This window comes from Aspergillus homomorphus, assembly GCF_003184865.1.
Source record: "Aspergillus homomorphus CBS 101889 unplaced genomic scaffold BO97scaffold_3, whole genome shotgun sequence".
NCBI classification, from domain to species: domain Eukaryota; kingdom Fungi; phylum Ascomycota; class Eurotiomycetes; order Eurotiales; family Aspergillaceae; genus Aspergillus; species Aspergillus homomorphus.
Window position 1 is genome coordinate 1006728 of NW_020291889.1, and position 23398 is coordinate 1030125.

The 23398-nt window shown below is 49.5% G+C and overlaps 6 protein-coding genes across 6 annotated transcripts; 4 read left to right on the top strand and 2 right to left on the bottom strand.

Moving 5' to 3' along the window:
* Nucleotides 1-4060: 4060 nt before the first annotated feature.
* Nucleotides 4061-5920, bottom strand: BO97DRAFT_402931 (branched-chain amino acid aminotransferase, cytosolic). Its single transcript, XM_025694624.1, has 4 exons — nucleotides 5443-5920; nucleotides 5079-5376; nucleotides 4324-5022; nucleotides 4061-4261 (listed from the first exon to the last, which is right to left on the bottom strand). Exons 1-4 carry the CDS (start codon nucleotides 5672-5674, stop codon nucleotides 4249-4251), a joined length of 1242 nt encoding a protein of 413 aa, XP_025555693.1. The 5' UTR covers nucleotides 5675-5920; the 3' UTR covers nucleotides 4061-4248.
* Nucleotides 5921-6193: 273 nt separating this feature from the next.
* Nucleotides 6194-9660, top strand: BO97DRAFT_383127 (putative protein kinase Scy1). The gene is made up of 2 exons (XM_025693341.1): nucleotides 6194-8000; nucleotides 8066-9660. The coding sequence occupies exons 1-2, from the start codon at nucleotides 6548-6550 to the stop codon at nucleotides 9379-9381; spliced, it is 2769 nt and encodes a 922-aa protein (XP_025555694.1). The 5' UTR covers nucleotides 6194-6547; the 3' UTR covers nucleotides 9382-9660.
* A 275-nt stretch (nucleotides 9661-9935) lies between these two features.
* Nucleotides 9936-15488, top strand: BO97DRAFT_440297 (dipeptidyl peptidase 3). Its single transcript, XM_025698063.1, has 9 exons — nucleotides 9936-10225; nucleotides 10293-11172; nucleotides 11241-12350; nucleotides 13322-13955; nucleotides 14025-14061; nucleotides 14127-14262; nucleotides 14334-14683; nucleotides 14739-15003; nucleotides 15059-15488. Exons 1-9 carry the CDS (start codon nucleotides 10098-10100, stop codon nucleotides 15077-15079), a joined length of 3561 nt encoding a protein of 1186 aa, XP_025555695.1. The 5' UTR covers nucleotides 9936-10097; the 3' UTR covers nucleotides 15080-15488.
* A 179-nt stretch (nucleotides 15489-15667) lies between these two features.
* On the top strand, nucleotides 15668-18052 carry BO97DRAFT_137817 (putative RSC complex subunit Sfh1). Its single transcript, XM_025690081.1, has 4 exons — nucleotides 15668-16263; nucleotides 16380-17546; nucleotides 17620-17704; nucleotides 17768-18052. The coding sequence occupies exons 1-4, from the start codon at nucleotides 15914-15916 to the stop codon at nucleotides 17864-17866; spliced, it is 1701 nt and encodes a 566-aa protein (XP_025555696.1). The 5' UTR covers nucleotides 15668-15913; the 3' UTR covers nucleotides 17867-18052.
* Nucleotides 18053-19924: 1872 nt separating this feature from the next.
* On the top strand, nucleotides 19925-21514 carry sec13 (GTPase-activating protein SEC13). Its single transcript, XM_025693342.1, has 6 exons — nucleotides 19925-20040; nucleotides 20105-20149; nucleotides 20244-20359; nucleotides 20428-20458; nucleotides 20550-20959; nucleotides 21022-21514. Exons 1-6 carry the CDS (start codon nucleotides 20038-20040, stop codon nucleotides 21344-21346), a joined length of 930 nt encoding a protein of 309 aa, XP_025555697.1. The 5' UTR covers nucleotides 19925-20037; the 3' UTR covers nucleotides 21347-21514.
* Nucleotides 21500-23166, bottom strand: BO97DRAFT_456195 (uncharacterized protein). Its single transcript, XM_025699154.1, has 4 exons — nucleotides 23010-23166; nucleotides 22515-22952; nucleotides 22185-22471; nucleotides 21500-21949 (listed from the first exon to the last, which is right to left on the bottom strand). Exons 1-4 carry the CDS (start codon nucleotides 23082-23084, stop codon nucleotides 21568-21570), a joined length of 1182 nt encoding a protein of 393 aa, XP_025555698.1. The 5' UTR covers nucleotides 23085-23166; the 3' UTR covers nucleotides 21500-21567.
* Nucleotides 23167-23398: the final 232 nt, after the last annotated feature.

Here is a 23398-nt window from a genome sequence, read left to right on the forward strand (position 1 = left end):
GCACATGCAGGTATGTGTGTACTGAGCCTCCCAATATAACAAGACCCCATTACTTCGTGTATTATCCGAGTAAATGGACAGGAACATCAAACTATAGCATGAAAAATGGCTGGGGAGGAGATAGCAGTTGTAGTAGTTCTTTCACAGCTTCAGATGTCTGTATTACAGTATATGCATGCATATACATCCAGCATCCCTCATCATTCAGGATTTAGATCAGTGTCACTGCAAGCAATAAAGGGTCATGAATACCAATTTGAAATACCATATGGCCCAGAAGCCAAGATGTGTCCGAGAATCTAAAGTGCCGCGCAGGCGGGGAAGAATGCGAAGGTGAACATGCCTCCTCCACCCTACTCCGGCCCCACTCGGATGATATATGGGGATTCTCCACATGCAGAAGCCATGGATTTGCGTGATTGTGCCATCCTTGACAGATCTTCTAGGCCAATGCCATGGCCTGTGGCTAATAATATTCTTTTGGATTGCTGTCTTATGAGATGGTAAAGTGCCTGAGGATTTTATGTAGTAGCTCGGGTGACCTTCACGGGTCTGACGATCATTATAGCCGTTCCAGACCGTAAGGGCAGGAAAGCATACCTTGTTTCAGTGTTCTTGATCTAACAGATGATGCTATTTCCCGTGCAGCTCTCGATCAGCCTGGCTTCGATTGGGGCCTCCCCGAACAGAGAAGTGATGTGCGACCACGGCACTGTTATTGGTCCCAGTATCACAAGGTATATTGGAGAGTGAGGGTCTTGTTATTCCGCCAGCAAAGAAAAATAGCCCTCCACCCCCTCGTCCTAACCGCTATTAATTTCAGATCCGGTCAATAGCAGAGAACGGCCCCCATGATGATCCTGGGCAGTTCTATATTGCAAGTCACTTAGTTAGTTGACCATGTGGCGATGCACGCACCGCTGGCCCTCTTCAACTGCTTTGAGTAAATGCAGGATCCATGCCGCCAGCGAAACTGAAAGGTATGCACGCATTTATCGAGGGGACAAATCAAGTCCTTCCAAGTTAAAACATGACCCACTTCCTCATGCATGAAGCAAATGAGCCCCCACATTACCGACGGCCACTACTTCAAACCTGCACTGTTCCCAAAGTCCTCTATAGGAAGGGGGAGGTGCCGTTAGAACCATGGGGCCTCAATGCTACCATGTGTCGGCCGATGGACCAAAACGTGCGTAAACGGTTTAAGCAGCATTCTCTCCCCTATATGAGACTCGTCGAGGATTGATCGATCATGCCCCCAAAAAGGTTTGGCTTGCAGCACGAGTCGACTTTAGTCGCCATTGATAGTACCGGAATTGAGCAAGCCTGTCTTCAGAATTCGGTTTATCTACAGTACATAGATCGCTCAGGCAGTGATGTGCTCATGGGTCAAGGCATCACTCAAGTGCCTCTTACTAAGGGAGACATTTGACAGTCGATTCCTCTCTGTGTATGAGGTTTGTACGAACTGCGGATGGGTATGACGGGGACGGAACGCGCCCACCAAAGGGGCTCGGAAAAAGGCCACCGCCCGTGGAGAGCGTAGTTCGCTTGATAGAGAAGTCACTCGACTCGTGGGCGACTAATGCAGGACTCAGAGCCTCATCGCGGTGCATCTGCCCTGGTCGTGCTTGGGTATACTTAACTTCCTTGAGATCGTGTCCTGGATATCAGGGCAGCTGATTAGCTATTGCTATCATAGTGTGGTGTCCAGTGGGCTTCTAGGCACGGGCTTAATCTAACTAATCAATACTAAGGAGGTGATCATTAGCAGCTACTGGACTCGGCCTGACCGATGGGCCGGTGGTCTAGTGATACAGGTATCACATTGTATGGTATTCCATTCGAGTGTGCTACACTACTCGAGTTTCCAGGTCCTGTCAGAACCATGGTAGCACAATGACGACTCGAATTAGTTTCTGAATATATCAATACTGGTCCATTTTTCTTGTGAATCAGAATAGAAAGTTGTAAAACAGGAAAACAAAAGGGTTGCGACTCTTGGAATTGCACATGCATTAGTTAGCTTGTGACTGTGCGGAGCATGGGATCGTCTTTGTTAAGGGGATCAGCTGACCAGAAAGGGTTGCTGTGAAAAAGGTTATCATGGATGGGATAGTTATATACCTACTAATAACTGATTATTGTTTACTGTCCAATTCCAGATGATTTCCATTTAGGTAAACTCTAGCCCGAACTCCGACTGTCGTGCAGACCAATTGCGAAGCCGAATCCGTTAGTCTTCCTCTGCTCCCCGCAAGGCCATCCGCGGGTGCTTCGGTTCCCCTCAACAATTGACTCGGTTCAATCGGCATTGGCACTCCCAGGGCGATACGAGGGATTTACTATTGCTTGCCTACAAGCACCGAGCCTGGCTGGGCGGCTATTTGGCCGATAGCCTATCTAAGTTGTATCTACCCGACGCGGGCGCCTCGCTGGTAGTACTACAGTAGGAGGTAAGTATCCAGGGTGTCAGGACCAACTTAGGAGTGGAACCATGCCAGTGGCAGGACCCGGGGGGGCCGGCCGCGGTGTCTGTCAAGAGGGCTGCGGGTGGGATGGATCATGGCTGTGCGGGCGGGTGGGCAAAAGAGAATTGCGGCTCCTCGCTTACATGCGTACGATCCGGGATAGAAAAGAAAACCCCCGTGATGGTAAGGGGCACCATCGAAGCATGCTGTTTCATCTCTTCTCATGACATGGTCCACTCCCATGCAGGCAGGCAAGCAGGCAGGCAGGCAAACTGCAACACAGCCCTGTCTACCGGAATGATGATTGATCTATGAATCACTCTCTAGTTACCTATAGGTTTTATCAAACGACAAGCCAAGTACAGTAAAACGCTGGCGGAACGGATCCTGCCGGCACGTTGCTGCCTAGTGAATTGTCGAGATATATACAGTAGACTAGTCGTACTTCGGTAAGTGGATTTCAGACTGAGATACTGACTAGACCAGCAGCCTAGCTGGACTAGTCGAGCACCAAGTAGATTCAAAAAAAAGTTGATACCTCACGGTAGATAGCAGGTAGACTAGCCGACAGTACTAAGTACAGTAGTTAGTGGAGGGACCATGGACTGATTTTCACTGGGCATGTGATGGCCTGGTGGGGTAACAACATCAGCGTGCTGATTGGCGTGTTCGCATAAACATGAGCTCGGAACCAAAGGCGGCTAAGAGGACGGTAAGGGATCTGAGTTGGTTGGCTTTGCTTTGGACATTCACAGGGATTACAGTATGAGGATCCGAGGTCCCCTACGAACTTAACTACTAAGTACAGTACAGTAACTTTCGAGCTTTTGGATCGGGGCCAGTTCTCGGGAGGTGACCCTCCACGGAAATTCCCGCATCCCTTGGGGAAAGCTGAACGGGGGTGTGGCCTGTATTACAAATACTCTCAGTTAGCATGTGTTGGATCCATCGGTAATGCAGTCTTCGAGGTCTTGCTTGGTAGCGAACCGCGTTGCTTGTTTTCTACAAATATGTTGCGATTGATTGAACTCAGCGTATCGCCGCGAATGCAAACGTTTATGACAGAGCCGCCTAAAATTGGGTCGAAGTAGACATGCTTTCCGCGTCTTTTTGACTCTCTTGTCTCTAGCCCTTCTTCTCATTTTTGGATTCTTGGAATCTCCGATTAGAGGTTTAACTCAAGGGTGAAATTACATGCTACCTTCTGGCACTAAACGCATTTGATACCTGCTTTTGACAGTTGCCACTACACGCGGGGTGCTTGTGTTGACGGGGGCGGGGGCAGTCAAACGAGATAGTAGTATGATGGACTTACTGTACATGAACACATGCTGCTCTCGAGCATTCAGCGCGGGGCCACTAGAACCAAGAAGCGGGACTAATTCTATGTCTTGAGACCTAGCGTCTCCGGTGAGCCTTCTCAGTCTGCGCGCTTGGACTTGGAAACAATCCAGGATGGCTTGGCGGCTATGTTTTTGGTGCACTGGGCCCCCGAGGGCATCATTGAACGACTCAGTGATAGCGAAACATCCAGCCAGACTGGAGACTCGGCGCCTAGACACGGTATTATAAGGTTGACGGGCCTTCGCCTCAGGCATTGGTCACGGTTTGACCAGGACTATGATGCTATTCTTAGGGTTATGTTCATCAATAACCATACAGAAGTCCCTCAAAGCTAAACCATACGTATGAACCGGCTATCTAAGACAAACGAAGCATAGCACACACATGCAACAATAGTAGAGAACAGACCAGCTCCGAGCTTTTGGACCTTGCTCTATAGGATGTAGCTATGCGATTTGTTAGCAAGCTCGGGCGACAGATGGCGACAGTTCTGCAGGGAATTTCTCACCTCCAAGGATGCTCCTCGTCACCATATTGTATACTCTCAATCCAGTTCTTCATCTGCAAAGCAATCTCACCTGCCTCTTCATCTTCTTTCAGACCACAGTCGACTAACTGGTCCCTGTAGCTGATCTTTCGTACAGGGCTCACGATAGCTGCGGTTCCGGCTCCAAAGACCTCAATCAGTCTTCCCTCTTGAGCTGCTTCAGCAAGCTCGGCCATCCTGACCTTGCGCTCCGCGACTGCCCACCCCTGTGGCACCAGTCTTTCTCTTGCCAGGGCCAACACCGAATCTCTGGTGACGCCCTCAAGTATTGTTCCATCGAGTGGTGCGGTCACCAACTCCTTCTGACCGGTTTCCTTGTTCTTCATTGCGACAAAGAGGTTCATCGTACCAACTTCAGTGATGTATTCTTCTTCTCCAAAAAGCCACAGATTCTGCTGGAAACCTCTGGAGGCAGCTTCGAGTTGAGGCAGAACGCAAGGAGCATAATTGGCACCCAGCTTCTTATCTCCCACACCACCAGGCCAAGCGCGGACTGCATAGTCTGTGGCCTCAAGAGAGATAGCCTTGAAGCCGGTAGGGTAGTAAGGACCAACGGGGCTTGCGATCACAAATAGGAGGGCGGAACCTGGGGGTCCGACACCAAGAGTCTTTTGGGTTCCAATCATCGTGGGCCGTAGATAAAGTGAGTATCCTCGAGCACTAGGAGAGCATTATTAGTGACAACTGCTACCCATTTTGAAACGGATACCACCAACTCCGGAATGAATCTGCTATCCAACTTGACGAATTCTCCAATCAACTTGGTCAGAGCCTCACCGTCAAAAGTGGGCAACGCGATTCTGGAAGACGATTTGTTCAAGCGCGCCATATTCTTGTTGGGACGGAATAGCCGGACCTGGCCCTTGTTGTCTTTGTATGCCTTCATACCTTCGAAACACTCAAATGCATAGTGGAACACACAAGCAGACGGATCAAGGCTCAGGTTCTGATACGGAACGATCTGGGGGGCATGCCAGCCGTCAGCTGCCGTCCATTCAATTGAGAGCATGTGATCTATAGTGCGAGTACACATTAGCGGAAAAATTGTGCTAGTCAATTGTGAGCGCTATATGTCCATACCGGTGAACGTCTTTCCGAAGACGAGGTCCTTCGCGGCCATCAATTCCTTGGGCGTGGTGGTCTGCGTAACTGTGAGCTTAGAGGGGTCAAGACCAGCTAATTTGGACGCAGCGGCTGGTGTGGCGCTGAAGCATTTCTTCCATAACCGATTTGTTGCAGTCGTTTGGAAAGCGCAAGGGGCAGCAAAGCTTCGTAATAACGCCCTACGACGGACAGCCTGGAATGATCGCATGATAAGCTGGCACGCAAACAGATTGAGGATAGTCAGATAGCGAGAAATCAGCGGGCTTTGCGCTGCACTGTCGACGGAGATTATTGAGGTTACTCTAGAAGGCGGTTGCGGAGCTTAAAAAGGCGGAGAGGACAATCGATGACTCTTTTTCCACGGACCGCGGGCACAACTCCGGAAGAACCACAGATAAAGGACTACCTAATGAGAATATATTTGCCCAGAACGCAGATTGGGACACGAGCGCTGCCACACCAAACCACTTATACTAGAATGATGAGCCTAATTGCCACGAATCACAGATGAATGTCATATATGTGACTTGTTGCTCTTGGACTGAGATGACAATCGCGCTGTCATTGGGTTGGGCGCAATGTTCCGACGTCGGCTTCGAGCGGCACATATACCCGGCAATACTTGATCTAAGCAGGCGGTCAATGCGAAGTCAAAAGAGATGAGTTGGTTTTGTCTGGCCTCCAGCTTCAGCTCTCAGTTGACAGCCCGGCCATATTGGCGTGCACGTGATGACAGCCGGGCGGGCAGCTGGCCACCCAACTAGTGCTAACTATCCAAGTCATCCATGGTAGGGAAGGACTAAGAGGTTGGGATAGTGAGAGCACAGGCTGGAAGACGATCATCTCCACTCGGTTCACACCTGGAGAAACTTGTTTGGCCTCATTGACCCGTTTCCTGTCCTTTTCATGTAAATCCATCCCCTGTTGATTGCTGCGTCATCATAATACCTCCGCAAGCTCGTGACATCTCAAACTCCCGATACCTACGGCCATTGAATGAGCTTTGCTATCGATGCATTGGAACTAGTCAGTCGTGGATTGCGATTTTTAAAATAGTTCTACCTCTGGGCGGATAGGCAAAATGTTTTCATCCGCGCTCAAATCCCTGAGCTCGAACATCTCATCAAACTACCAAGTCTCTCCCCACCCAACGTTTGTTTCTGGCCCCTGGAAGATCCACGACGGAAAGAAGAAATCCACAGGCATCTCGGCTTCAATCTTTATTTTCGACAAGAAAACTCTCGAGCCCCGTACAAGCGGTCTAGGCAGTCGTTCAAGTACGTCCACCAAGAAGTTGCAGGAAGATGTTGTTGAGCGACTGAAGCGCGAAGCCGGCAATCTCGCGCGGCTTCGACATCCCTCTGTCCTTCAAGTACTAGAACCTATGGAAGAAACACGTGGTGGTGGGCTTATGTTTGCTACCGAAAAAGTAACTGCCTCGCTTGCTGGACTTCTACAAGCCAAAGATGCCCAGGAGAGTACTTCCAGAGCGACGTCTAATGCCTTTCGCGGAGGATCGAGCCGTTACATGGTAGAGGAGCCTGATGGCACACGGAGACGACGAGACCTTGATCTCGACGAATTAGAGATTCAGAAAGGTCTGTTGCAAGTTGCAAAGGGTCTCGAATTCCTCCATGAGTCGGCAGGGCTTGTTCACGGCAACCTCAATCCCGAAGCTGTCTTCATCAACGCAAAATCAGACTGGAAGATCTCGGGCCTTGGGTTTGCTGGCCCGCCAAGTGCGTCGGAATCGCGATCGACGCTCCCGCCGCTTGCATTGTCAGAAGTACTTTATCAAGACTCCCGCTTGCCGGCGTCAGTCCAATTGAACATGGATTACACTTCTCCGGACTTTGTGTTGGATTCCAATGTCACACCCGCCGCTGACCTATATTCACTCGGACTAATGATCGTTGCTCTCTATAACTCGCCCCATGTATCCCCACTAAAGACACATTCCAATGTGAACACATACAAGAAGCTTCTTAACTCTTCTTCCACCACGCCATCCCAGGGCAACAACTTCCTGTCTTCGGGCACGATTCCAAGAGATATCCTTTCACACGTCCTACCCAGGTTGATAACCCGAAGGCCAGCCCAGCGGTTGAATGCTCGCGAATTTCAACAATCACAATACTTCGATAATATTCTGGTTTCAACGATCCGTTTCCTGGAATCTCTGCCAGCAAAGAACTCGAATGAGAAATCGCAATTCATGCGGGGATTGCAACGAGTTTTGCCCGAGTTTCCAGTGTCTGTATTGGAACGAAAAGTCTTGGGAGCCTTGCTAGAGGAACTGAAGGATCGTGAGCTTCTTCCTCTTATCTTGGGCAATGTCTTTGCTATCCTCCAACGCGTGCCTAGTGCCCGTCGCATATTCCCTGAGTGGGTAATTCCTCAATTGAAAGAGACCTTTCCGGCCGGCAGGGGAGCTCACCAGGAGCGTGACTCCAAGAGGGACGCAGGGCTGTTGGTGGTTTTGGAGAATATGAGTATTGTGGCTAATAACTGCTCTGGCAAAGAGTTCAAGGAAGGTAAGTCCTTGTATTTTTTGTTTCCAAAGCAGCCAACTGAAGACGAACAAGTCTAATGTCAATAGATATCTTACCACTGATTCGTCTGGGACTCGACTCACCGACACATTCATTGGTAGACGGTGCTATAAAATGTCTTCCAGTGATCCTACCTGTTCTCGATTTCAGCACTGTCAAGAATGAGGTCTTTCCACCAATCGCTGCAACTTTCAGTCGCACGAATAGCCTTGCCATCAAAGTGCGTTGCTTGGGGGCATTTGCAGTTCTCTGCGGCGGCTCTGTGGACACAGAAGAAACTTCAGGGGATAACTTAATGGGCGTCGCTCATAAGAGCGTACCGCAGTCGAGTAAATCATCGATTCTCGACAAGTATACAATACAGGAAAAACTTGTACCATTATTGAAGGCAATCAAAACAAAGGAACCAGCCGTGATGATGGCAGCATTGAATGTGTTCCGACAGGTCAGCATGGTGGCAGACACTGAGTTCCTTGCTTTGGAAGTTCTTCCCGTCCTTTGGAGCTTCAGTCTTGGACCTCTCCTTGATCTTCGCCAATTTGGCAACTTCATGTCCTTGATCAAGGATCTTTCATCTAAGATCGAATGTGAACAGACGAGGAAACTCCAAGAACTTTGCTCAGCAGGTGATAATGCCAGATTCCAAGATGGCTCGTTGGGCTCTGTGGAATCACCTGATGGTTTGGATCAAACTTGCGCGGATACACGGGACACTTTTGAGCGGCTGGTCTTAGGACGGAATCCAGAGAATTCAAGTGGACCAGATACAGGTCTATGGGGTACTGCCTCCGTCAAGCCCTCAATGAATCAGGCCCCAACTCAGAGCACCTCATCTGTTGGGGATTCCTGGTCATCGAATGCTCCTAGTTCTGTTTCCAAAGGAGGTATGTTACCAGCGCAATCAAATTTCAGCATGCGTTCGGTCACGCCTGATTACAACCTGAGCTCCTTTCCTTCCTTGCAACCTGCTGCTAGAACAAATTATCCGTCGGCTCCAGCTTTCCCTACGTCGCAGCCTTCGCCTGCACCTTGGGCTTCACCAATCTCTCCAAATTACCAACAGCCTATCCAAGGGTTGAGGGCTTCCGGTAATGGCTTGGAGATCCTGTCTGGTCTGAAGACAAACATCGGCAACTCCGCACAAGGCTTGCAATCGTCTCCTAACTATGCTGCGTTCTCAATTCCTCCACCGCCAGCCGGCCAGAGCCAAGTCGGCTCCCTTACAAGCCCTAGCGGAGCGCTGCACCCTGTGCGATCTCCCTTCCCTAGTAATACTACATTGACTTCTTTCATCGGCAACACTTCCTCTTCACCGCAAGGTACGCAAAAGCAAGGCCTTGACAAGTATGAAAGTTTGCTGTGAGATCGATAGCCTGTGCCGCTGCATGAATACGGTCCATCTTCTTGCAACCTCGCATTTCTGGCACCAGTCCTCAATATACCGATGGCTTTGACGTGCGATCGCAAATGCTACGTCCATGAACCGAATGCATGTAGATTGATCATATACCATGTCTCTATTATAATTGCTGTATGCCTAGGCAGTTGGCGGATCTTATGCCATCATGTCTTTCTGCATGCTGAAAATGAGGTATGTGAATGGCTGGTCCGAAGGGCTGCTGTATATATGAATTCCATTCAGAAACTCCAAGTTTATAGAAATGGCCCACAGCATAATCGTAGTGTAGAACGATCGAAGTGGACCTCCTCCGAGAGAGCAGATTGACCCAAGCTCCACTTCTGGTGCCAAGCGCCTTCACCCGCTCGTAGAAAGCCTACAACCGCGGACTTTTGTCGAAAGGTGACCTTACGTACGAGTATCAGCTGTGACGAGTAGAAACTCGGCTTACTCGTAGACATTTGGGCTCCCTGCGAATGCACCCTCTTAGAGGCGCCTGGAGGCGCTTTCCGTCGGCCCACCGCCCCTCCTGCCTCCGACTGCCACATCGACCCCTCAATCATCATCACCCCATCCGGTGGTTCTCTTCGTCCTCTGCCAACAATCTGTCCTCTACAACTTCCCTTGGCAGTGAGACGATCACACTCACAACAACATCACCATTAGCATTGCCAGCCACAATGGATGACAAGGTCAAGCAACATTATCTGGCCGACTCGCCTCCCACGGTAGTCCGCCTAGAAGTCAAGTCACATTTCGAAAACCTAAAAGATGCGAAGCTGCGCAAATACGCGCATTATATGAGCCGGTTCGCTGCCACCTCCAATTCATCATTTTTACCCCATTCAAAGCTGACATGAGTGGCACCACTTCAGCGCCGCATTTGAAGGAACTCGAATCACATTGCGTCAGGTCTCACCAGAGTCAGAGCCCATCTACGACCTCATCGTCGAACTTCATCGGACTTGCAATGGAGATTGGACCAGCCTTGCCCAGAAAGCCAATGTCAGTAATGAGAATCTTCAATACTTTTTAGAATATTCCGCCCAGTTTCTCGGCAACTGCGGCAATTATAAAGGCTTCGGCGACTCCAAATTCATCCCTCGTTTGCCTGTTGAGGCATTTCGAGCTTTAGCTTCTACCACTCCCCAGACCGAAGCTGCCTTCAACCGGGCCAACAGTACAGGAGGTGGCATTTATGAGACAGATGTACAGTCGCGCATGCACTTGGGTTACGCTGAGGGTAATCATATGACTACCTATTATCCTGATTCGCCGACAATCACAAAGGAAGAAATCACAGCAGTTGGGGATCTCCTGGAGCAGAAAGGGCTGCCCTTGGAGAATACGCGACTGAGGAAAACAGAGACAGGAGATTTCGAGCTTCTGATCGCTTCCGGCGTTTCGTCCCCCCCAGCGCGGGACCGAGATTTGGGCGACGTCGACAGCTTCGAACTTGATGGAAAGTTCGAGGGTAAGAAGCTCCGCCTTGTTTTCGGTGACCATCAGGAGGAAATGGCAAAGATTGCCCACTGTATCAAGCAAGCTTCTCTGAATGCTGCCAATGATAATCAGAAGAGGATGCTGGATGCTTACGCTTTATCATTTGGTTCTGGCTCCATTGAGGCATTCAAAGAAAGCCAGCGCATCTGGGTAAAGGATCAAAAGCCAGCACTGGAAACCAATTTGGGTTTCGTCGAGACCTACAGAGATCCCCATGGTGTGAGAGGAGAATGGGAAGGTTTTGTTGCACTGGTAGGAGTGACTTTGGAATTTTCATAGTTCGTTGACTCTGTGATTTCCTAACTGACTCTCGTACACAGGTCAATTTGGAGCGGACTCGCGCTTTTGGAAGGCTGGTTGATAGTGCTGAGGCCATGATTCCCAAATTACCATGGGGCAAAGAGTTTGAAAAGGATAAGTTCCTCAGTCCAGACTTCACTTCCCTCGAGGTATTGAGCTTCCAGTGCTCTGGTCTCCCAGCTGGTATTAATCTTCCCAACTATGATGATATTCGGCAGACCCTTGGTTTCAAGAATGTTTCTCTCGGGAATGTTCTGAGTGCTAAGGCTCCCAACGAGCCCATCCCATTCATCACCCACAAAGACTTGAAAGTGTACAGCGAAAACCGCGATGCTGCCTTCGAGGTTCAGGTTGGCATTCATGAGCTACTCGGTCATGGAACAGGCAAGCTGCTGCAAGAGACGGCTCCTGGGAAATTCAATTTTGATATTTCCAATCCTCCCGTCAGCCCGGTGACTACTAAGCCTGTCACAACTTGGTACAAACCTGGCCAAACCTGGGGCTCCGTCTTCGGGGCTGTCTCTTCGTCTTACGAGGAGTGCCGTGCAGAATGCGTTGCAATGGTGCTTAGCTGTGACTTCGACATCTTGAAGCTCTTTGGGTTTGGCGACGGTCAAGTGGACCTTTCAAACGAGGCGGGTGATGTACTCTTCGCGGGATACTTGTCGATGGCTCGAGCTGGTTTGGTTGCGCTTGAGTTCTGGGATCCCAAAACTCAGAAGTGGGGGCAGGCTCACATGCAGGCCCGTTACAGTATCCTACGGACTTTCCTCAATGCTGGCGACAACTTCGTCAAGCTTTCCTATAGCAAACCAGATCTCTCTGATCTAGAGATCCATCTTGATCGCTCGAAGATACTAACACATGGCCGACCGGCTGTGGAGAAGTATCTGCAGAAGCTGCATGTATACAAGAGCACTGCGGATTTTGAATCAGGCAAGAGGCTCTATGATGAAATCACATCCGTCGATGCGTGGTGGGGGAATGAAGTTCGCGAGGTGGTGCTTAGGAATAAGGTTCCCCGCAAGATTTTCGTCCAAGCAAACACCATCCTGAATGGAGATCAAGTGGTGCTCAAGGAGTACGAACCTTCCCTCGAGGGAATCATACAGAGCTTTGTCGAACGAGATGTATAAGTGATCTGCCTACTAAGAGCATTATCATCCTCCTTGTCTCATGCATAGTCATGATCCTTCGTTCACATTCTGATCCCCGGGAGTTGGTCTCTTATGCGCATCCAGATGAAAAGATATACGTTGCGACGATTTGTTGCAGTCCTGAGCATTGGCGCGAGTCATAGACATGTTCTGGCAAAGAGGGGCGCTGTCTGCCACGTACTCACTAACTCGGCGTTGACTTCGAGATCCTGTACAGTAGTCGGCACATCTTTCTGCAAGAGTTTGGCTATGCGGATAGTTGGTAGTATATTTGACATGATGGGAAGTGAACGGTCATGTGACAGGGGCTGTGCGAATCTCTGTTCCGACATGTATCTCTCTGTCTCTCATCAATCCTGTTTGGCGTGGCCCAGGGGCTTGACGGGTTCAATGGGTTAGACGGTTTTTATTGTTTCCCCCACTTAACTTTGTGTGCACTTTTCAGCTTAGGGCCACTTGACTGTAATTAGGACTTAAGGTTGCTCAGGAATATATGTTATAATCGGTCGTATCAGTGTCAAGCGAGAGAAGGGCGACCAGCTAGCCAGTACTGGAGTAAGTAGTAGGTATAGCGAGTATAGTTAGTGTAGTTGTTACCAGATAGTTACCCGCCCGCTCTTATTGCTGCTTTGCTGCACACGCGCCCGCCGATGCTCTCTTTCCTAAGCGCTCGTTGCCCCGAGCTCCCTCCGCCTTTCCTCTCCTTCTCCCTTCTTCCACTCCCACCCACCCTCCACATTCCTCAACGTCACCTCTCCCCAACTAGTAGTTCATACAGATACCCATCGTCTTTTTCTGCCGTTCCACTATTCCTGATTCTGCGAGTTTTCTTATTCTATAGAACGATAAAGGCCGATTCAAATTTCTACCTCAACTGTTATGTGCCAATATCCCGAATGATACAGAGCGAGGCAATCACCGAAGAAGACTCCTGATTGCCACAGCTGGGTCCCCGCGACCGGCGACCACCGAGTGAAGCTCTTGCAATCATTTCAACGGCAACGACAAAAGCTAGGCGCTCAATTTCCAATTCTGCCACAGACCCCGTCACCTTGTCGCGGTTACCGGTCTTTTCTGGCTCGCCTCCCACGGCGCGGCCGCATCATCGAACGACGGACTCCTCAAGGAAGGAAGACCAGGACGAGGACGATTCCTATATTGCACCGCCGCCCCACTCTCCCTGCTCGGAGGCTTCCTCATCCAATTTATTCTCGTCAAACCCTCCCCCATTCTCGTCTCTTGTTTTCATAGCCGCGTCCGATTACAATCGCGCAAAGAATACTGTCACGCCGTCCGGCTCCACTCTTGACCCAGCTCTCGTTCCTTCACCCGTCGACGGGCGTCTTCGAACCGAACCGTCCTCAGCAGTAGTTGCGGAATCGAAGGATTCATTCCCCCGAGACTTTAAACCAGATTCTCCGGGAAAATCCGCGGAAGACGGCGAGCCTCCTCCACCATATACCGAAGGATCAAGTCCACTCGAATCTTTCACATACGTCATGGCCGCTGCAGGAGGCGCGTCGAGTATTATCACCCAGGTACAGCAGGCTGGGGGCCCGCCGATTAATACTCTAGGAGGTATGCGCATATATTGTGGGCTCTCTGCGCATGGGAGAACATCTCATGACTAATTCGTGCTATACACAGATATTGGTGGAGATGAGCACATTACTCTAGACCTTCGGTATGCGTGTTTTTATCTATACCATCGGCTAGCTTCTTGAGTCCTGGGAACTAACATGTTTGAAGAGGCACTCGGTTTACGCTTTCCCGTGATGAACTATTGACCCTGCCGGAGTTTGTCCTTTTATCACTATTTCCAAACGGCCTCCTTCCTGATGGACACATGGGCACTTTCCACGAAGGTGATATCTACCCGGTTGATGTAAGTGACTTCACTCCACCATTTGTGGTCTGATTCCTGGCTTGGCCTCTGTCTCATATCTCCTTTTCCAGTATGATCCGGCTTCTCTGCAGTATATGCTGGATTTCTTCCGCTCGGTTGCCCATTCAATTCCGTCATCTTCACCATCTTCGACCTCCCAGGATGTGGACGTGGCTCCCGATTCTATGCAAACCTCCGCCAGAGATATGCTCCAGGACCGGGCTGGCATCATCGTCTTGCGCGAAGACTTGGACTTTTACGCGATACCTCCTCGTCCAGATATAGATCATACAGAGATGATAGAAGTCAAGCGCGCTGCTGCTAAAGCACTGCTCAAGCAAGATGGAATATTCTCTGGTTTAAGAAAAAGCGACGAAGTAGGTTCAACGGAGCAACATTTGATTGAGATGCTTACTGCAGGGTAAGTCTTGTCACGTCTCATGCCGGAAGAACTCAGTGTATGCTTACAATTACAGCGGATTTGATCGTGATGATCGATGGGGCCACCGTGCTCCGGAGCCCAATAAGGCAGTCATTTGTAGCTTGGCTTTAGCCAAGCTTAGGACTGACATTCGGAGTGATTTGGAAAACAGCAATGCAGTGGGCATGGCTCAAAAGCTCCTTTTATTTTGGAGGAAACCAGCAAGAAGATGTTGGTGGGAAGGTGTTGAGCTGCATGATGTGGAGGGGGTGGACGGCAAGGTTAAGATTTGGATTCGAAGAGTGTGGACACTGGAGATGGTAAGGCTCTTCTCAGACCCTCAAATTAGCACAAATTTCACTGACGATGGTTTAGAGCGTAATTGGGCTCCGGTAGCCAGCCACGGAGATGCTTTTATTTTCGAGGTCCTGAGAATTTTCAAGCATTTGTTTTGATTTGCCTTCGTCGTGCATTGCATTTTCTCTCGCGACGTGGTTAGTGCATGTTAGATCCACAACGTCACCGGCACTTTTCGCTTGCTGTTTTAATTTCTTTACTTGTGGAACTGGTGATGTGCTATCACAATGCAGCGCTGCTCGTTCACGGGCTGGCAGGCGAGGATAATGGTGTTTCCACTCCACATTAGGTAATTATGTGTAGGATCTCCCGATAGTCTTCAGTAATCTGCTGAGTTGGGTATGTGGTCCTTTACTGGGAGAGTGGCATTTCTATGAGGAGCTGCAGAATCATGAAAGCCTGCATTCGTCAAAGACATATTCTGAATCCGAAACTAATTTATTTTTTCTGGGGCTTGTTCTTCGATCAAACCGCTTCCTGTCAATAGTGTAGGTCTGCTGCTCCCGGCCATATATCAAGTAAAAACATGTAGCTTCCATCACGTGTATGTTGTTACTAAAAAGGACTAGTGCCATTGGGGAATCTGGCAAAACGCGACGACCAGAAAAGGCGGAGCTCGACCGCGATTACCGACCAGAGGAGCTTTAGCATCATTTCCAGCATAACGAATTGTTCATGCAATTTCTGCTGCGCAAATTCACGCGTTGTCGCGCAATACTCTCTGTTTTCTATTACCATTCGCCTTTCACGTCTGCGAATACCTGTTGTCAGAACCAGCCAATCGCTCCGTCGCTTTACTTCGCAAACGTTGGTGAATCTGTTCCCCGGTCGACTCTCGCAGGATCTGAAAGGGACATGTCCTTGACCAGCTAAATGGCCAACATGTCCCCTCTCAGAGGCTACATTACTTGCTATCCGCCGCGTATACGCCAGTATGGGAACGCCCTACTCACCCCCGTCATCACTCCAAGTCAGGTCGGTCAAGCGCCGCGGACCAAGCGAGGGACTGCGGCTGTCAATTATGCGGAGGACGGCTTCGATGATGACGATTTTGAGGACAGTGAAGGCCCTCGACGACCTACAGGCTTGAGGAGTCTCCGACGAGAGGATTCGACTCTCGACAAGATCCCTTTGACCGAAAAACTGGGGAAAGAGATACATGCTCCCGTGGAGGTTCAAGGGGTATTTCGTGATTGGATGATCAAGCGCATGTTGCGACCAGCGTATGTCGGATGCCTCTCAATCTTTTAATGTTATCTTTCAGCTCTTGTTGGTTCATTCATTGGGTTTATTTCTTCTCTATGCTAACTTGAGACTTTTCTTTGCGCCTCATATCCAGCTGTGCCGATCAGTTGCAAATACAAGCGCAGCTCCCTCTCACATTGATACCTATTCGAATTGACCTGGAAGTCCCTGCGCATCAGCCTCTCGAAGCGTTCCCTCAGCCGCGAACCATGCTCGATCCTGGAATCGCCTCTACCTTACCTGCATATAGAAAGCAGGACCCGTTGCCGGCCTACCGAATCAAGGATACATTTCTTTGGAACCTCCATGAGGCTCTCGCAACCCCTGAAGAATTCGCGATCGGCTTTGTTCGCGACATGGACTTGCCCAACCCACAGGCGATGACGATGGCCATCAGCAACCAAATACGCCAACAATTAGAAGAGTACGCCGGTGTTGCACTACATCCTTTGTTTCAGAGTGTGCAAAGTAAACCACCTGCTTTGCCGTCAGCTATTTCGAGAGATATGTCTGCTACGCCCGCTTCAACCCATGCTGCTACGCCTGACAGCAGAGCCAACCAGGTGACAGTATCGAAGGAACCACTGATTAACGACAGTCTCTTAAATCCCGATGATGCATACAGGTGCATGATTAATCTAAACATCAATTTGCAGAACAAACTGTACACAGACAAATTCGAATGGTCACTGCTACATCCTCCCGGCATGGCGGAGGAATTCGCTCGAATCACATGCGCGGATCTAGGCCTGGGTGGAGAATGGGTGGGAACCATTGCGCATGGCATTTACGAAGCAGTACTCAAGCTGAAGAAAGAAGTGTGTGAAAGTGGTGGGTTGATTAGCGGTATGGGAGGCTATGGAAACGAGATTGACAATCAAGCGGCCAATGGGGCTGATGCAGGCTGGCGATATGACCCTGAAGGGCTGGGTGATGAATGGGAACCAAAGGTGGAAACACTGTCGAAGGAGGAAATCGAAAAGCGCGAAGGCGACCGTGAACGACAAATCAGACGTCTTCGGCGAGAGACTGCTAGATTTTCTTCAACAGCCGGCATCACACCGGAAGCTTCTCGACAAGGAAGTGGCTACTTCGATGTCGATAGCGAAACTCCCTTGGGCAGAGGCGAGAGAAGCAAGCGCAAGAGGCGATTCCGTAGTTTGAGTCCGCTTGGCAGGGGTGGAACGCCTGGCGGTCGAGGCACGCCAGATACTGGGTCTGGTGCAGGTTATGGAGGAGGTGGCGGGACTCTTTCGGACTGGTTCGTCGCATACCTCACCGTGCGTCATGCTTGCGCAGTGACCGTCTTACTAACACGGATCTCTGGTCGGCAGGGAGCGACAAAATTGGCGATGCACGAACTGCTTAGTATGGGGTACCGCAGTCTGGGCTGTACGAGACGGACCGACGGGCCCAAGGGTAAGACAACTGCGATGCTCCGCTTACGTGGTACGTTTTAAGGCTGACCTGTTCCGATATAAGACGCTCTGCCACAACTGTGGTCTACTGTATGAACGGGATAAGATCGCGCCGGAATGGTCAAGAGACCTGCACCGTCATGATATGCCAATAGGCCGGTAGAACCTCTGGAATGCAGCTGGTCACCCCTCTGTTGTTCATTCACCTCCAGGCGTTTTTGCGTCTTCGTGGCTGGTTTCAGTATCAGTGGACTTCAGCCGCCTCGAGTACCTTCAGGCAGCATTGATAGTCTTTCGACCTGTCTATCAGGATCAGCTTTCCCACGATTTTCGCACCCTGGCTGCTTTCTAGAAGCCTACTTTTGCCCTGCTCCGCCTCCAATCCGACCCGGAGCACAACTCATGTACTATCAACCTCATTTATGATATCTCTAATGAATCTTTACAGTCAGGACAGGCGTCTTCTACCTCATTTGCGTTCTATTCCTCACTGGCCGTCAGTATCGCCGAGACTCGCATGCTCCTCAGAGCTCAATGGATCATATCTGGCTACAGTTTGATATTGTATTTCCCATGCATAAGTCCTTCCTATCTGGTTCTTCCTTGTTGCCCTACATTGATTTTCCCCTTCGTTCTCGTCCTCGTCCTTCTCTTCTTCATTCTCTTTATCTGGTTATGCCTTTCACTTCCGGGTGTGTATACAGGCTGCATTGTGTGTCTCCTTCGCTCTTGTGCTATGCTTATTTCCTCGTGTTAACATCTTGTCTTTTGATGGACTCCTTTGTCATATTTTCGTAGTACAAGTTATTCGTGGCCGTGTAGCCTTGTTGAAAAGCAGGGTGGGCGGATCAAAACCTGTATGTACCCAGTACCTGTAGGCATGGGTTATTTTCTTGTTCGGGCCCAAATGCATGAAGCTCATTTGGAGTAACTCCGTCCCCATCACCTCCAATCTCTTGAGAGTACTCTGGTAAACAGAACAAGACAACAGTACAAGAGAATATACACCCAAAATGACAGGATTTGGCTCAACCGTGCGAAAGCCATTACACATTATGGAGATGCTATCCGCACTTGAAGAGGGATATCAAAGCGTGGATGGGTGTATCTATGATAGGCGGTATCGAGATCAAGGTATCAAGGCTTTCCGTTGGTATGTGGGAGGATGTAAACGAACTTGCGATACCGCGCGGTGGCAGTATTCGCACTGCCCCTGATATTGATCGATGCGTCAGTGTTGATTCTGATGACTGTCAAGATTAGCTGTTCCTGTTCATTCGCTTCATCGTTTTCTTCGTAGTCGAGGGGATTGTCTGCCGGATTTCCATATACTGAGTTTTCGGCTGCTGTGAGCGAGTACAGTGGAAGGACTTAGTCGGCATTATCATGGACATATATGACCCCAAACAAAGACCCAGGAAGGGCTTCTCGCTGAGCTATACAAGCAAGAGTAATAACATGCCGCTTGTATAAGCTAATATTGATGATCTGCAGAGCTACTGCCTATAAGATAGCATATCGATAGACTTTGAGAAGTGACCATCCATAACAATTAGAAGTCTATGAAAGCACGCCAGTTCCCAAGGACAGAAAGACATAATTTGAAGAGTTGTTCTAATGTTTCTGTGGTAATTTCAGGTGGTAGCAATATGGCTTATCTCTCCCTGTCAGGAGTAATCAACAGAGCCAGATCCAATTTTTATCATCCATCAATAAGCAGAATGAAGTTGCATGAATAGAACTACTCTGACGACATTGATGATGATTAGTGTTTTCGGAAAGCACTTTGAATTGAGAAGACTCCCGCTAGACAGGCAGCTTGCGGGATTAGAATGCTGGAGAAGTGAAGCTGCTGGTGGCAATCAAGCGGATTTGTATATTGATGAGTAGACCAGCTGCTGCTGCAAGATGAGAAGGTTTAGTAGTTCTGTACGAGGTAACCTTGACTAACAGGAGAGCCAAAGTCCATCATAAGAGTTCCAGCAAGTGGGTGCTGAGTAGGCAAGACATGCACTCAACGACAATGAGAGAAGTACAAGCTAAATTGAAGTATGGAGTGCCATGAGGTTGACAGGAAAACCGAGGCCCTTCTCACGTGTCTGGAGACAAGCGTGACTAGAGATGGCTGACTGAGCTGATAAGATAAGATCGGGCTGCGGCTGACTGACTGCGAAACGGACAAGCTGGCGGGTGTTTTGCTTCTCCTCCTATAACGTCCCTGATTTGGCACTCCGGTCGTCTTCTGCCTCAAAAACTTGCACCACATCTTTTTATAATACGATACTAATTTCTGGAGCTGAATACACTTGGTATCTGGTGCGACCTCTCATCAAGATGGTGTGTTTTTCTTGATCCATGACCTTAGCCGTTCGTTAACACCACCCCCATGAGGGGCATCTAGGCGGCTGCGCAAGTGATCTCCAATTCTGGACACGATGATATGATTGTACGTTGGCTATGGCGGAGATAGTCTGAATGATATCTGATGATCGAAGTATCGATTGCTCGCAACTCCAGTAACTGACCGGCTTGCGCTTTAGCACGATGCGGGCCTGGACTACTATGGCCGCAGATTGGCGACATGCTCCTCGGACAAGACGATAAGGATTTTTGAGATTGAAGGCGAGACACACCGACTAGTCGAGACTCTGAAGGGGTAAGGAACTCAACAAGTACATAACTTAAAGCGCGATTTTTTATTCTGACTCGGTTGAATGGATCTAGCCATGAAGGAGCAGTGTGGTGTGTTGCATGGGTACGTCTTATTTTGTCAAAATCCATGACTCTTTGCCCGATTAGTGCATTTGTCTGTCGCTGACGTTTCGCTCAAATCGTGATTCATCTAGGCCCATCCAAAATTTGGCACCATTCTGGCCTCCTCTTCTTACGATGGAAAAGTGCTTATCTGGCGTGAACAACATCAGAACACGACATCTCCCGTAGGTGGCGGTGCCTGGACTAAAGTCTTTGATTTCTCACTTCATACTGCTTCGGTGAACATGGTATCTTGGGCTCCCCATGAGAGTGGCTGTGTCTTGGCCTGCGCCTCCTCGGACGGACATGTCAGCGTCCTTGAATTCCGCGACAACAGCTGGACTCATCAGATCTTCCATGCGCATGGAATGGGCGTGAACTCTATCAGTTGGGCGCCTGCTGCAGCTCCTGGAAGCTTGATCAGCGCCAACCCTGGACTCGGTCAGCAGCGCAGGTTCGTGACGGGTGGAAGTGACAACTTGCTCAAGATATGGGATTACAAGTAAGATGTCCGCTCTTCGTTATAGTATCAAGCTTGCTGACTTGTGCTTCACGGCAACACAGCCCTGAGTCTAAGTCCTACACCCTCACTCAATCGATGGAAGGCCACTCCGACTGGGTCCGGGACGTCGCTTGGTCGCCTAGCATCCTTTCGAAGTCTTACATCGCATCCGCTTCGCAAGATAAAACTGTCCGGATTTGGACCTCTGATGTATCAAACCCTGGGCAGTGGGCCAGTCAGCGACTCGAGTTCGACACCGTTCTCTGGCGAGTAAGCTGGAGTCCGAGCGGCAACATTCTTGCGGTGAGTGGCGGGGATAACAAAGTCAGTCTGTGGAAGGAGAACCTGAAGGGACAATGGGAGAAGGTCAAGGATATTGAAGAGTAGGCCTTTGTTATCTTATTACTCCTCTCTTGTCCTGTGCTTTCCAGAATCTGCAATAATGGTTTATTCCGGTCTCTACCGGTCATTGTACACAAACCCCCACCCTTCCCAATGTTTGCTTGCAAGAACACAATCAACTTAGCCAATCGAGTATCATATACGCCAGAAGATAAAGGGTTCCCTTGCCGATGGTTCCATCATGTCGACCCATCGCCCAATCATTATCATTCCACTAGGAAATATGACTCCTTCGTAACCATGCACTCAAAATCCATCGAAATATCGAGAGGCGGCCACTCCTCGACAAACCACCTATCTTCATAACCTGCAGACTTTGCACTGGTAGTCACCGGCAAATTTGTGAGTTTGACATAATTCGATCTGTAGAGTATAAAACAAATACGGCACCAGTCAGGGAACCCTCCTTGCGGAACGTGAATGGATTCAACAAAGCCTCTCGCCAGATAAAGCGTGTTATCGAAGGAACCATGGGTTACCTGCATGCCGCGATAGTAAATCCGATTGGTATCCTGACCTTGTGTTGGGATTATTGCCTCGAACAACGGGGGCCAATTCAGGGGGCCACCGCCGGGTTCGAGACGGAGACTCTGCCCATCAAAATATGAGTATTGTAATCATTGGGTTGATGTGCGAGATCTACTCACCATAGGCTCAACTAGCGACAAATGGGTTTCCAGATCGACACAGCTTTGGCGATTTTCCAGGGCATTTAACATCGTTGGGCACGGATGAATGTATGCTACATGGTGCCATAAGATCAGTAGTTGTGGACTTCGTCTTCCATGGTTACGTCTGTGGTCACCTACAGTAGTATCCGAACCAGTTGTGGGCCAATCGTGAATTCTTGATCACTAGGTTCTCCCATGCCCTAGGCCTGTAGCATGGTTGTGAAGATGCGAACGGGGTATAGAAAGTGGCTTCGTCCGGGTTCAGAAGATGGCGAAGCCAGAAATTGCGTGTGTGTAGGATGCTCTCGAGGTCCAGCTTTCGAATATCGACGAATGGTATGGCCGCGCCGGCATCGAAAGCGTAGGCTACACCTACGTTGTAATCGCTGCGAAGATAGCGAAAGGACATAAAAGTTTCCAAAGCCAACGATGCACTACGCTTATGAGTTTATCTTCAAGGTAAGGGGCAGAGGGTAGCATACCAATTGAACCCCACAGAACAGGTCAGAGGGACGCGTTCGTTTCCTCAACCCGTAGCCGCTGATGGGCCTTCTCAGGAAATCGCACTGACGAAGTACATCTCGCAATCGTTGAAAGGTCTTCGGAATAGATTCACTCAACTTCGAGCAGCTGTAGGACTCCAGGAGCATGTCCCGCAACACCTCCAACCAGAGTGTCTCTGCTTCCGTTTGATCGAACTTGAAGTTAATTTCCTGGGAGAGGACTATGGCACGCGTCTGATATTCAACCCTCAGCTCAGCAGAAGAGTGCTCCTCGTAGAAGTCATAGGTATCTCCAAATCGTGCGCACCAGACGGAGGACTGGGCCGGAAGAATTAAAGCCGCTAGCAAGGAGCAGCACAAAGAGAAGTGAACAACATCGATGTCCTTTGGCAGAAGGTAAGCTATATATTGAATCATCTAGCCAGGGTCAGAAAACCCGCGTAGGAATATTGTTATACTTGGCAGGATGCGTACCTCAGTCGGTAGTCGGAGTAAATAGTTCCGTGAGATCATTGGATTGACCACTAGGTTAAGCCTTCTTGAGTACATGGTCGCGATTCATCTTGGAACAGCTGTCATATGCAATCAATGCCATGCATAGCTAAGTGGACGATAGCATCTAAGCACTTCATTGTCAGTTGCAACTCTGACATACATCGATCCGCACCTGCTTCCGAAATGAAGCATAAGAGTAAGGCATGTGATTGAGGCTCGTCCCCTGTGAAAGAGTAGTTCCAACCTGTCATAGAGATCTAGGGACAAGTGCTACTAGGATGTGGTTTGTAAGAACTCCGTGACAGGTAAAGTTCTGGTGGTCAATCAGACTAAATCAAGTCGGACCAGCCAAGCCCCCATTTTTTCTC